At 37.2% G+C, this 13,680-nt stretch overlaps 1 protein-coding gene across 1 annotated transcript in view; it reads right to left on the bottom strand.

The window, feature by feature from the left end:
• Positions 1–4,815: 4,815 nt before the first annotated feature.
• The window catches only part of LOC137298151 (alkylglycerol monooxygenase-like), a 31,603-nt gene continuing 22,738 nt past the window's right edge, over positions 4,816–13,680 (bottom strand). Inside the window, exons 7-11 of the mRNA XM_067830263.1 lie at positions 13,120–13,199; positions 11,944–12,078; positions 11,471–11,587; positions 10,724–10,806; positions 4,816–7,092 (exon numbers count right to left, since the gene is read on the bottom strand). Of these exons, the coding sequence (XP_067686364.1) occupies positions 6,882–7,092; positions 10,724–10,806; positions 11,471–11,587; positions 11,944–12,078; positions 13,120–13,199 (626 nt within the window). The 3' untranslated portion in view covers positions 4,816–6,881. The remainder of the gene's footprint in view (positions 7,093–10,723; positions 10,807–11,470; positions 11,588–11,943; positions 12,079–13,119; positions 13,200–13,680) is intronic.

The raw sequence follows: 13,680 nt of genomic DNA, 5'->3' as shown, positions 1-13,680 counted from the left end.
GATCGTGTTTATATAATCCGGATACCGTCTGGGTAAGCCTGGGATTCCAATACAGGTTCCGTTTCACAAAGATATCTTTATGCATGAAGATGCTCTCATTTCACTGTTGCCGAAGATCTATTTTCATCTGGAGAATTCAAAATGTTATGTAAGGATCCTCTTTGCAGGCTTTTCTTCTGCTTTCAACAAAATGCAGCCACGTTTCATGATAAGAAAATTATTCAACATGAACGTAAATAGTAACATTATTAAATGTGTAGAGGCCTTCTTAACTGTTCGATCTCAACGTGTTCGGGACATAAAGCCTAAACGCTTTCAGACAAATCTCGTGAGCACCAGTCCTCCATAAGACTGTGTCCTGTCCCCGGTCTTCATTAATACAAATGTCTGTATATCTCATTTATCCACCTGTTTGAATTTCAGATTTGCTGATGATGCCGCTTTGGTTGGGTTTATTAGTCGTTCCGAGTATAGGAGAAACACTGATGCGTTTACATCATGGTGCAGATATAATTTAAACAATACAAAGGAAATGACAATTGACTTCTGAAGCGAAGCAAAACAAAACAAACTGTAACCTCTTGTGTTGATGGACAAGCAGTAGAAGAGTATAAATACTTAGGTACTATCATTGATAATAAACGTTCATGGAAATCAAATTCACATCGTGTACATGGGAAAGTATAACCAGGGAGCCTATATAGAGGCGGAGAAAAAACTCCTCGAAAAGCCGCTGTCTCGGGTCGTTACGTATAACCAGTGTAGCCAATATGGTGGCAGCGTAGTATTTAAGATTGAGCCCGGTGTATTTTCAACAGCTGATTAAGTTCGCTGAATGTTATAACTGAAATCCTACAAGTATAAGATAGGTTAACTATTTTGTCACTTCAGTTTAAGTCAAATAATTGGTATTAGCGTCCGTATTAGGACAGAAGGTTTGTAGTAAAGTTTCAAGTCGGTAAGTTACAGCTCACTGGCTTCTGTTCTCGATTCACCGCGAAGATAGACTAAATTGTGCCGATAAAAACTTCTTTCACATATTCGTTTAATTTTTAGAAGGAGAACATACCTTTAGTTGAAAGGTATTTGCAAGTAGTAGTGACAGTTTTATAACTTCAAAAATTGTTAGGGTGTAATTGAGGTGTGTGAAAAATATGACATTTCGCCATTGAAATGCTATACGCTGTTGTTTGAGTATTCCTAGTTACTTCCTCAAAAACATCTTTCACATACACCTTTAATTCATATGAGGGGAATATAATAGCAGGTGAAATGTGTTTGAAAGTAATAGTGATAGCTCCATAATCTAAAACAAAATGGTGGGGTGTATTTGAGGTGTGTGAAAAATATGACATATTGCCGATCTGATCTGATTCGCCATTGATTGCTTGAGGGTTATAGTTCCATAACTTCTTTCTTTCTTGTTGATCTTATTATTGGACAAAACTGGAAAGGTGTTCTAGAACGCTTTGTGATAGTTTTACACAGTTTTTAAAGTAGATTTATTAAAAGGACAGCTGATGTTAACACGTGTTCTGGTGATACTTTTGCGTTCTTTAACATGTTTTGGGAGGGAAGGCCGCGGTGTATCATTTATTCTTCCATTCATTCACATATGTACTTTCTTTTATTCATTTTCTTAATTTCGTAAATTCATTCACATAATTCTGCTCTTAATTCTTACTATAATTCATTCATTCATTGTAAAATTCGACTGATACAATAAACTGGCTGAAGTTCTGTAAAATCAGGGATAATCGACAACGTATATACTCTTTATAGTCTCCGTGGTTAAAGGGGCACTGATGCGGAGCGAATAATGTTTCTCGCCAACGGTCTAATTACGAAACCAAGCTGCAAATTGGTCAGCACCCGCTCCCTCGACCGTGACGGACAAAGGGACTGGGCTCCTGTCCACATTAGCAGAATTTCTTCACCCTAAAAAGTGAGGAGGCCGGATGCTCATCACATGACGTTATTTAAAAATATCCATGGTATTCCTTGTCTGATCGTAACAAAATATCCCAGCAGTGTAGTTTTTTTTCGGATGCTTGGATACTATAGTGACTGATCCAATTTGATCCTATTTCTGTGTTTTTAACCTCGATATTTAATCATGCTATGTGAAAATATGATATCTACATGCACGTAGTAAGCCATTTGTTTCAGTCCAAAAGATTGCAAAGCTTTACATTTAGATAGTTTTGATGGGTTTTTTTTGTTGGTTCAGCTGTGATAGTAAATATCATACGTAAATTTTGGTAGCTGTGGTTGCTACCCCGGTTTATTATTTATGATAATAAAAACACACAGTTAATTTATATGAATTCGTAAACTACAAACGATGACTTTGCCTTTGGTAGAGAAATCTGAAAATTATCTTACGTAAAAAACCAAACTTATTACACCTATTTACCCAAGTACACAGCAAATGCCTGTATGTATTCCTTATATAAGGAATTTCCGTTGGTATCCTCAAAACAGTTTCGGCCCATAAGTGTTTTCAGTCTGCATGCGACACAGAGATTACATCTTCCTTGCTGTAACTCGTGTTTGATGGTGTAAACCTACATGTGTTATTTGTCATCATTCACTGGATGGTCAGTTAATGACTTTATAGCAGGTATAATTAGTAGTAACACCACTTTGGTTACTCATCAAAGGTTCCCATTTGGCACTTCTCCTGTCCGGAGTAAATACTCAACATTATAAATTAAGGTCTGTAGTGGAAAATGTATTGTATGTTATGTAATATGTGCATGTAAGTGATGTAAGAGGGTTAATCAGCTGAGTTACAAAAACAAACATCGATCAAAGGATTAACCGATAGCACACTGACTGATTAATTACTTTTATCTTCCACAGCGGATTTGTCAAAAGGCAGTGTGTGTAGATGTACAAATCTATACTGACTACACCCTGTCGTAAAGTGCAAGTGTAAAAACAACATCCTCCCTTCAAAGAATTAACCACCATTGCGTTGACTGATTGCTCATTATTGGTTAACTAAATTACTTAGAATGGCGGACATCATACAATTAGTTGCCAGGTGTGCTATCTTGGGTGACCAATGAGAGGTTTATCAGGTTTTCACCAATGTGTTACTTTTTCGCAAATTAGACTGTTGTAAGACACATGACACAGAGCAGGATTTTTTACCAGCTGCAGATAAATGGAATATCGTTCTTTTATGTGGATATTGATGGATATATTCCTGAACAAGGTAGTAGCCTGACATTGTTCCATAAAATTAGTCTGTTTTACATTCGTCATTTGCATTTTGTTTTAGTTTATTTGTTGTAGCATTCAGCAGAATCTATTTGACAGAAAACACACACTAGATCGCGTATGTGTGTGAAATAGGATCCACATTGGCACTCTATACAACGTATAAATGTTGCTGTCATGTTAGAAATTTATATATAAGTCTGTATAAGCAGACTGTGTGTTCTTTCGTTAAATTTCAAAATCATACAAATATGACAATAAACTAATTAGGGTTATGAGACAAAATATAGAGACGTAAATTGGCTTCGTTATTTTCCCGTCCTAATAGTTTTTTTACCATTTCTACCACTGGCAGATGATTAACCTTCAAAGTGTTTCATTTGTTTTCATAATACCTTTGTAATGAAGTAAAATTACTTGACCTTAGTTGATCTGTCTATAATTAAACTCTCAGTTGCGCATACGGACTGCGCAGCAGAGGTCACGAACCAGTCACGAATTCTGGGATATCATCCGGGTACTCACTGGAGAAAAACAATAACAAAAGTTTACACCAGTCCATGGAAATTGCTCCGCATCAGTGCCCCTTTAAACACAACTGAAGTTGCACTGGGAACGAGCCTAGTCACTGTGTGCGTTGGAGCATGACGAGGCAAACGTTAATTAGTACAAATGGTAAAGAAAGCAAGCGAGTGACCTATCCTTGTTGTTGAGTATCCCTGGTAGAACAGAGGCTTTTCTTTCTGCGAAAATTGCGATCATTTAATATAGACACTGATATCATTCTGATATTATTCTACCAAACATTCATGAATAGTATTTTAACTTTCTGCTTTCATGCCTGGTATGGCAATCTTCTTCTCACGCCGAAAAACAAACTAGAAAAAATTGTGAAGATATCCAGCAAAATTTGCGGCTTCAATTTCGAACCTCTATACCTCTTCAGTATCAGTGAAAAGTTAAGAAGAAAGCTCTGGCCATTCAAACGCATCCATTACACTTTTTAAATGAATGTTATGAAGTTCTACCTTCTGACCGCCGTTTCAAAATAATATATTACAAGACTAATAGAACTTCAAAATCATATGTCCCATACAGTATTAAACTTTTAAATCTTCCTAAAAACTTGTAACAGAGAAATCTGCGATAAAGCACGAGTGACGTGCTTTGTTCTAGCTCTTTGAATGCAAGACAAACTTCCCTTTCGGGACAAAAAGTTTATGTTATCTTAGAGTTATGGCTGTAGTAACTCTTATAGGGTTAAGACAGTCGTAGCCCTACGGTAGCTTTGAAAAACGGGGGCAAGGGTGAGACCAAGATGCAAACATGTTTGTGAGTGAGTGAGTGAGATTTTATGCAGCTTTCAGCAATATGCCAGCACCACCACTGCTTGTCACACCAGAAATAGGCTTGACGCATTGATGCCATTTGTGCAAATGAACCTGGGTGTGCCTCTGTGGATGCTTGAGTGTGATGCACACCAAGAATGATAGACATCACAGTGTGATGGATCTGCATGTGTATGTTCACTGTACGCTGTACATGCTACAGGCATCATACCTCTCTAATTTACACCCAAACCCAAAATAAATTCTTGAAATATTTAATTGTCAATTTAGTCACCAATGAATGAAAATTTATCAAAGCTAAAGTTACTGACAACGCTTTCTTGAATGACAAATGGGCGAATGCATTCATCACCATAACATGATCAATTATCCTCCAGGTCAGCATGGTTCTATCAAACTAGTTGCCTTATGTACAGACACAGCCACAAGAACATAATCCCCCCAAATATCAAAACAACAACGCTCCACAATGTACAAAGCATATTGAAAACCTTTCGAGGAATGATCAACAAACTAGAGCGTACACTTGTATGAATCCATAATAACTTCAAAATTTCATGAAAACACATCTACACACTAAAATAACAATACAATAATACCATATTTCATAAACAGTGATTGGCAAATAGCAAAATTCTCTTGCAACACATGAATGTGCTACATCTTGTGTATATTGTTTCCAAACAAAAGTGTGGATATACTAGTATGTCTTTGTATATTATCCAACAAAATGAGTATTAGATGACAGATAAACATCTCATTTCACATAAATGTAATCACATGTACAGTTCTGCAATAACAAGGCAGATAAAACAGCCATGTGCACACTGATGTGTCTGATGATCTTTGATTCAACAGCCTGAATGTTTGATTTTAAATGAAAAATTTCATAAGCAAAAGTGATCATTTTGGTTAAAATTTCTCAGCATATTTCATCAATAAATATAAAAAAAATACTATTCAGAAAATACTTTCATTTTCAAAATCAAAAATAGAAAATAAATGTCAGCCATATACACATAACGATATAAAGTCAATAAACAACGGATCAGCTAATACGAAGAGGCAGCGGCACTTAACATCAAGTACTGCTGTTCAAGTAAACAACAGACAAAACATCCTGAACTGAATATTCTCTGAAGATGAATACCTACAGAATAATTCAGCTCACCACTTCTCCCAAAATAAAGGATAGTTTTATTGTTGTTGTTACTGATAGTTTCCAGCAAAGATAATGCAATATATTGGTGCCATACTGCATTAATGTAATGTGTATGTGAAATGTCAAGTACTATTTTCAGGTAAGATTAAGTGCCATATTGATCCATACTTACACATGTGTATGTGAAATGTCAAGTACTATTTTCAGATGTCATGTAAAGATTAAGTGACATAATGATCCATATTTATACATGTGTATGTGAAATGTCAAGTACTATTTTCAGATATGATGCAAGATTAAGTGACATATTGATTCATACTTAAACTTATGTATGTGAAATGTCAAGTACTATTTTCAGATATGATGCAAGATTAAGTGACATATTGATTCATACTTAAACACATGTATGTGAAATGTCAAGTACTATTTTCAGATATGATGCAAGATTAATTGACATAATGATCCATATTTATACATGTGTATGTGAAATGTCAAGTACTATTTTCAGATATGATGCAAGATTAAGTGACATATTGATTCATACTTAAACACATGTATGTGAAATGTCAAGTACTATTTTCAGATGTGATGTAAAGATTAAGTGACATAATGACCCATAATTACACATGTGTATGTGAAATATCAAGTACTATTTGTAGATATCAAGTACAAAACCTTGAAAAGCATATTTTGTTGAATGAATTCCATATACCTGTGCATGTCTGGTTACACATTACATTAACATACATGAATGTAAAGGATACTGACAGTGCCTGGTTGAACTGAAGTCAACAGTAGATCACAGTCTTCTTGGTAAATAGGTAAATAATTATGTACATTATATTTCTACATTAACCTTTGTTTCTTTGATAATATCACATTCAGAAATATCAGATACATGACAGCAGCCTGTAATTAATCACGTCTGTACCATACCTGATTACCTGTCAGTAAATAACATCATGAGCATCAATCAGTGGGATATGATGACTTGCATATAATCAAGTCAGCAAGCTTCATGCCAAATCCCTTTTGTCCAGTCTTACCACCAGCATTGGTTGGTGAAGGCACATGTTAACCTGAATCTCTCCATGATAATGTTGCATGGATGAGTCAAATATCGAAGTCTATCAAGTGGAATGTCACTGTTTCTTGTTCATAGGAGTGACTTGGGCATGAAATACTTTCTGATACAGGATCAGCCATAGTCCTAAAGATGCAACATAGAGGAGACGGAGGATGGGCATGACTGTTGATGCAACAGGTTGGGTGTAGAAGTCCAGCTTTACCAGCATGATGTCCCCCACAAGGAAAACCACACAGCGGCACACTTCCATCACAATGCCCAAGTTACTGAAACAAAAATAACATTTTCAGCCACTTACTTTCAGTGGACTGGCAAATAAGGTTAAGTTGGTCTGGCATAGATAACGTGTTTATGAGAAGTAGATGGTATATGGCAAAGAACAAACCCATTTGGCTTGTGAAAGGGGGAGGAGATGTAGGCTAGTGCACATGCAGTACTTGACAATAAAATTGATTCTGTCAACCCTGTACCCATCGCACTTGACCGTAGACAACCTGGGGCCTTTTTCAAAATGGCAAACCTCAGTGGCAGCAGTCATACATGCTAATATGGGTCAATTGTCAGAACAGTGCCCAGCTTATCCTTGTTTGCCAGTATTGCTGAGATCAATCTTTATTATCAAGTATGTAAACAGTGAATCCTTGCTGACTCTGCTTTGGACATAAGTAGTATATTGAGTAGGGCTGCAACAAATACACTTTGAGATGAATATCACACACATCACAAATATGAATAAATGAATAACATGTCAGCAGTTGATGTATACTTTATTATATTCAGGGAAACTAACAAAATATATTCTTTAATATGTTTTGACCATGATGAAAGCCTTAATATAGCTGATAATTATCCTGCCTGACATGATTATATACTTTCTGTATATGCTACTTTGATAAATATGCCACAAATTCCTGCAAAACACTCCTGTGAAAAAAATTCATTGAGATAACTTGGGTTTTCACATGCATTTTGGGAAGGAGAAACAGAGCAAATGAATGCCACACAAAACTGTCACATTGGAAATCTCAATCCCTGCCCTTGTGATTGTTCAAAAAATAAAATTGCTATTGAAATGCATGCCAAGGCTAATGCCTGCACATCATAAGGCCATTGGGATGGTCCGAGGGGAATGTCTCAACAACCCCCGTGTGTAACGATGCCATGACAGGAGAGATGGATAAGGGTGACGCATCTTCGCCACAGGTTTCAGACTGCAGTGATGACTGCCAGGACTTCGCCATATTCACAGTTCAATAACGTTTACATCATCAGTGGATCAGACCACAACATCCCGCCATTTGACCTACCTCGACACAAAGTCACTGACAAGCTCATCGAATGTGGTGTCGAAATAATGTTCGCAGACCCTTGTCTTGTTTGTACTCCAGGTTTAACATTTCCCATAGTGATGGATGTCAACTTTGGTAGTGGAATACCAGCACACCAATGAACTCCTTTGGTGATTGTTCAGGGCAACTTAACTGGTGTGAGTTAGTGATCAGTTTCTTCAGCCTGTGGCAATTACTTTTCTGCAATGTCATGGCCCTGGGTTAACATTCCAGCAGGACAATGCCTCCTCATACAGCAAGGGTTGCTATGGATTTCTTGCAACACCACAACGTTGACTTACTGCTTTGGCCTTCAAATTGACCGGATCTCTCCCCGATAGAGTTTGGGACAAGATGGATCAACGTCTACACCATCTTCCTCATTTGCCAGATGTCCTTGACCTTGCAACTGAACTTCAGAGAATCTGGCGCGACATCCCACAAGCCTTCTTTGCATGTTTCTTAAGCTCTTTGCATCATCAATACACTGCTGTTCTCAATGCCGATGGTAGACATAGCTTGACCCCTGTCCCGCTTGTGGACTCGTGATGTCATTGTGATTGACTTTTCAATTGAAATTCTCCCGACTTGTTTTGTTCTCATGATCCCTCCATTAAAGTTTATGTGGACCTTTGACATTGCTATCGTACTTGTCAACTGGGATAATATTTTGACAATGCACAGTTTCTTTATGTGGCTAGTATAAGATATGATCTGTGTTTCAATACACTGTCACATTTTCACATATGTACCTGCCACAGAAATCACTATACTATTTCATTATTCTGCCAAATGTGACTAACAGGATCGAGTTTTCATGCTGTTGATCACTGGATTGCCTGATCCAGACTCCATTATTTGCACACTGCCACCATATAGCTGGAATATTAAAAAATTAAACTTGCTTGCTAACTATTCTGCCATGACTGCAAACTAATGTTGTCTGTAGCAATACATAAGTCACACAAGATCTCACCTTTAACTCTAACAACATTTTTTATAAGTACAAGAACACTTCATACTGTGAAACATGCTTTGAAAACCAAAGTCTGTGAATAATAATGGTACTTTAACATATTTTACTTTGATTCAAACAAAAACAAAACTGAAACTGAAATTTGGTAACAATTCACTCTTTGAGAAATACACAAAAGTGTGAATATCAACGATGCTGCAAAGTAAGGTCACCATGACCAATTTGATAGTCACACTCTTCTTAAATATTGATTGTTGTGATTGTATGTAGCTCCACCTTTGCACAGATAAACATCTGCTGGTCTCCTAGTACTGGCAATCATCTGTCAAATTCTCAGCATCTGAATCCTCTGCCATTCCTCCTGGAGCCCTGCATCAATACTTGCAGATTTTGAATAGGAGGATCTCAGATTCAAATTTGACGTGTAAGATAATACCAAAGATGTCTGATATTTTTATATCAGGGCTCCTTGCATACCATGATAGGGTTTTGATGACTCTGTTCTGCAAGTGGGTGGTGACAGCTCGAGAACTCCAATGAGCTCCAGCACGTGGTCATATGAAACACAACCCCAATCCATCACTGAGCCAAAGGGTTCAGCTGCTTGGATCACCTCCTGGTAATATGCCTCTTTATAAATGCAACAGTGGCCATTGGTAATGTGTAGAAGACAGCAGTGAGTGAGTTTAGGTTTACGCTGAACTCGGAAGATGGCAACGTTCATCAGACTCAAAGACCCCTACACTATGTACCCTACACCATGTACCATGTACCAAGTCACCTGCTGTCCCTAGCCTCCTTATGATGGTACTGGAGGAGAATCTGACTCTCACTCTCCATTGCTGGTGCAGCTCTTCAGTATTGCCAGACAAATTAGGACTGAGTCATCATGTTCATTGGTACTCCTTGCTCTTCCAGGTTCTTTACAGTCCTTTAATTCACCAGTTTCCACATGCTTCCTCACAAGTCAACTAATACCCATCTGGCTAATGTTCATGTTGGCATTGGTGTTCTGACAGGAAATCCCTGCATCATGCATGCCAAAAACTTCCAGTAAAATCTTGCCAAATTTTTTTGTCTTAAATCAGTTCACAAAACTGTTGAGTACATACAGCAATTATGGAATCCACTCCAATGCCATAGCTCATAAACATGCTGCCTATATATTTTTAGATATATTGTGTTAAGCATGTGATTGCATGTGTATTTCAGTATACTAGGTATGATCACCTCTGTGGGCAGAAATATTTTATATTGTGCTGGGATTCTGAGGAGCTTAATTAGTGCTCATGCACCATATATACAATATGTCTCAACATACATAACGTTGATGTTTTTAAGTACACTGACTAATCTCATTTATGTTGGTGTTTATGTTATCACATTTTTATTGACAAACAAGAAATTTCAGGTAATGCTAAGATCGGTAGCCACATCAAATGCATAAATATGTGACAGGGAGTGCCGAGAATCTGTTCCAGTAATGCATAGACTTGATATTAAACAGGTAAATGTTTCAGATGTGTACCAACTGATGACACTAATTGTGAAGACTGTACATTGTAAAGACTGTGCAATATATTGTTTCCTTACTTCCGATCGAAGAGCCGTCCATATGTTGAGAGTGAGTAGCCTATGAACATAACGAACATCAACAGGTAGGTCTGGCAGAACATCTGGAACACAAACAGCCGACAATTATCTCACATGTCATGGAGAATAAAATGTCATTCGTTTCATGTATTTCTTTGAAATTTTTGTTATAATGTATTAATTCTAAAATTGTCAGAGCCTTTGACTAAAATGCTATCATAACACAATCAGCTATATTCGCCAGATACAAGGCAAATACACATTTCTATAAGAAGATGAAAAGCTTTAGAGAAGTTAGCAGATTCAGGTTCTTGACACATCTAAGCCTATTTTTTCATCTACAGTATCACACTGATAATTCACCCAAGTTTAATCAGCTTTAAGAAAATTCACTAGAAAATGTTAGGACATCAGTATTAACAATGTATCACTGAATAATATCACGACCATCATAAATTAATTTCCTGCAAGCCATATTTAAAATATCTTCAGATGCCAGGTATGCCAGGTTCACTGTAATGCTTATGAAACATGATAAATATTTGAGTAATACCATCACAATGAGCCCAAACTGTCAGTTCCTGAGAGTTAACATCAGCATCTTTCGTGAGTCATCTACACAGAAGAGGGCATACTTGATGCAAATATTATGCACACACATTAATATTAAACTACTGACTGCAATACCAAAGGATATGAATCATGCTGGTAAACTGCAGACTAAAATGATTTGCCATTCTGTCTTACCTCTTTCTTTTCAAACAGAATTTCATATCCCAATAAGGTGAGTATGAAGTGCACAACAACATAGACTTTGAGCCACAGTGGGACTGAGGGATTGTATTGCTTCTCTGGGGCATGAACCTGTAACATGTGTGAGTGAGTTAAAATTAAATGTCACTTTATCAATATTTCAGCTATAAAATGATGAGAAAGTTTGCAAATACACAACAGATACAAGTTGTTAAATACCAGTCATCAAACGACAGTAAAATAACCAGAGTATCACAAAAAGACTTAACACTTGCTAGCTTGTATCTTTAAAAGTACAAAACTATTTTGGACAATAAAATGTAAAAATGGGTTGCCAGCAACTGAGAGTAGATCACCATACTTGGGACCATGGGGACTTAGAGTGCATGAACCCACATGGTTAATTACAGTGTGACTTGGGGATTGTACTGCATGAACAATGAGTAGCATATAAACATTACACTTACATCAGGAATATCACAGAGTTCTCCAGTTCTTGGTTTTCCAGGTGCCCATCCGGGGCCAAAAAACAAAGTGCACATTTTATTGGCTACTCCTTCCATTTCACTGAACCTCTCAAGCATGTACTTAAGGAATCCAAACTGGAACATAGGTACAAACAACATCGAAGCCATATGTCCACATACCCGTCAAGGGTATACATTCTGCTAAATCTCCACTATACTCTGGATGCATCTACAGCTCACCCCGATAATTTTATTACCTCACTTTGCTGGCTCCGCATTTTCACAGCAACCAATCAGCTAAGCTGCGCTTATAATCAAGCTTGCTAGTATCAACAAAGACAGCGATTGTAACTCTGAATGTTTGTTTGCAGCGCGACTCAGATTTGGGGGAAATCAATACAGACAAATTGACAGGTCAGAAACTTTATGAAAAATATGCAAGAACTCCTGCTACCTCTTTCAGAGTACCTTGGCATGATTTGTGTTGCCAAGTGAAATCAGTTAGACAATTTAAATAGTGAGAGTGAGTTAGTGACCTGTATGGTCAACTTCCCAGCACAAACCCATGATTGGATAAAAAGCCAGCCAAGGGAGGAAATAAAATTATCACGCAGAGAAGCAGATGCATCCGGGGTATAGTGGAGATTTATTGGAACATTTACCCTGGAGATATTGACGACTACTGTGTCATGAATAATGAGTACTTAATGATGACCGACTTGACAACATATTCATTCTACAACAGTGATGAAAAGTTTGAGTAGTTCATTCTGCTGCCATCATCAGAAAATGACAGGGCACATATGTATGCTTGTTTCAATAACTACTATTCTTTTCAACAATTTGAGTTTTCGGTAAGTGTTTTCTGTAAGCATACAGACAAAAGATAAAGAAAAGGTTCTGATTACTACCAGGTCAGAGTAACAAACTTGCCACAAAGACAATGACTCAGAGAAAGGGGAGACAACTGAACTGTGCGAACAGGCACACCACAATACTAATATCCTACATGCAAAACACGAAAGGCAAGCGTAACGTGTGATCATCAATGTTACAAAAGTCTATCCCAAACCGAGCAAGTGACACACACTGAAGGCAAAAATGGCAAATACTAAATTTTTGAACAGAAAGAAAGTCAATGTTTCAATGTTCATTCACAGGGAAGTGACCACGTACCTGAACCCAGAACTGGTCAAATGTGTTTACTGGATGGGTAAGGCCATACACAACCTCTTCGGCCTCAGGTTCGAAGGTACCTTAAAAAAATATGAACAAAATATAACCTGTCTTATGATGATCAACACAAAATATCAGCTGTATTTAACATTAAAAGAGTGTATGACTGATAATATGTCCATTCACTCTGTCTCTAAGTAATCAAGTCTGGACCAGAAAATCGAGTGACTGACATCATCACCATCAATCTACACAACTGGTATATGATAACAGCCACCAATCTGATCACCCCATTCCACTAGCCATCACTTATAAGCAACATTGCTGAAGACATTAGAGAAAATTCTACTGGAGGAAACTAAATGAGACATTTCAACTTATCTCCTCAAAGAAAGCCATACTATGTAATTGAACATAATGGTTCTTCATGAAAGATTACACCTAATCTGAAACATCGCAGAAAAGTGAAAATGTGCCCTATAAATTATTATGTACTTTGTTGTTTTGTCCAACTGTATCTTGCTTCTGTAATGTCCCCAGAACCACCTGTCATAATGACTC

This window comes from Haliotis asinina, chromosome 10 (genome assembly GCF_037392515.1).
Source record: "Haliotis asinina isolate JCU_RB_2024 chromosome 10, JCU_Hal_asi_v2, whole genome shotgun sequence".
NCBI lineage: Eukaryota > Metazoa > Mollusca > Gastropoda > Lepetellida > Haliotidae > Haliotis > Haliotis asinina.
This window is presented reverse-complemented; position numbering and strand designations above follow the sequence as displayed.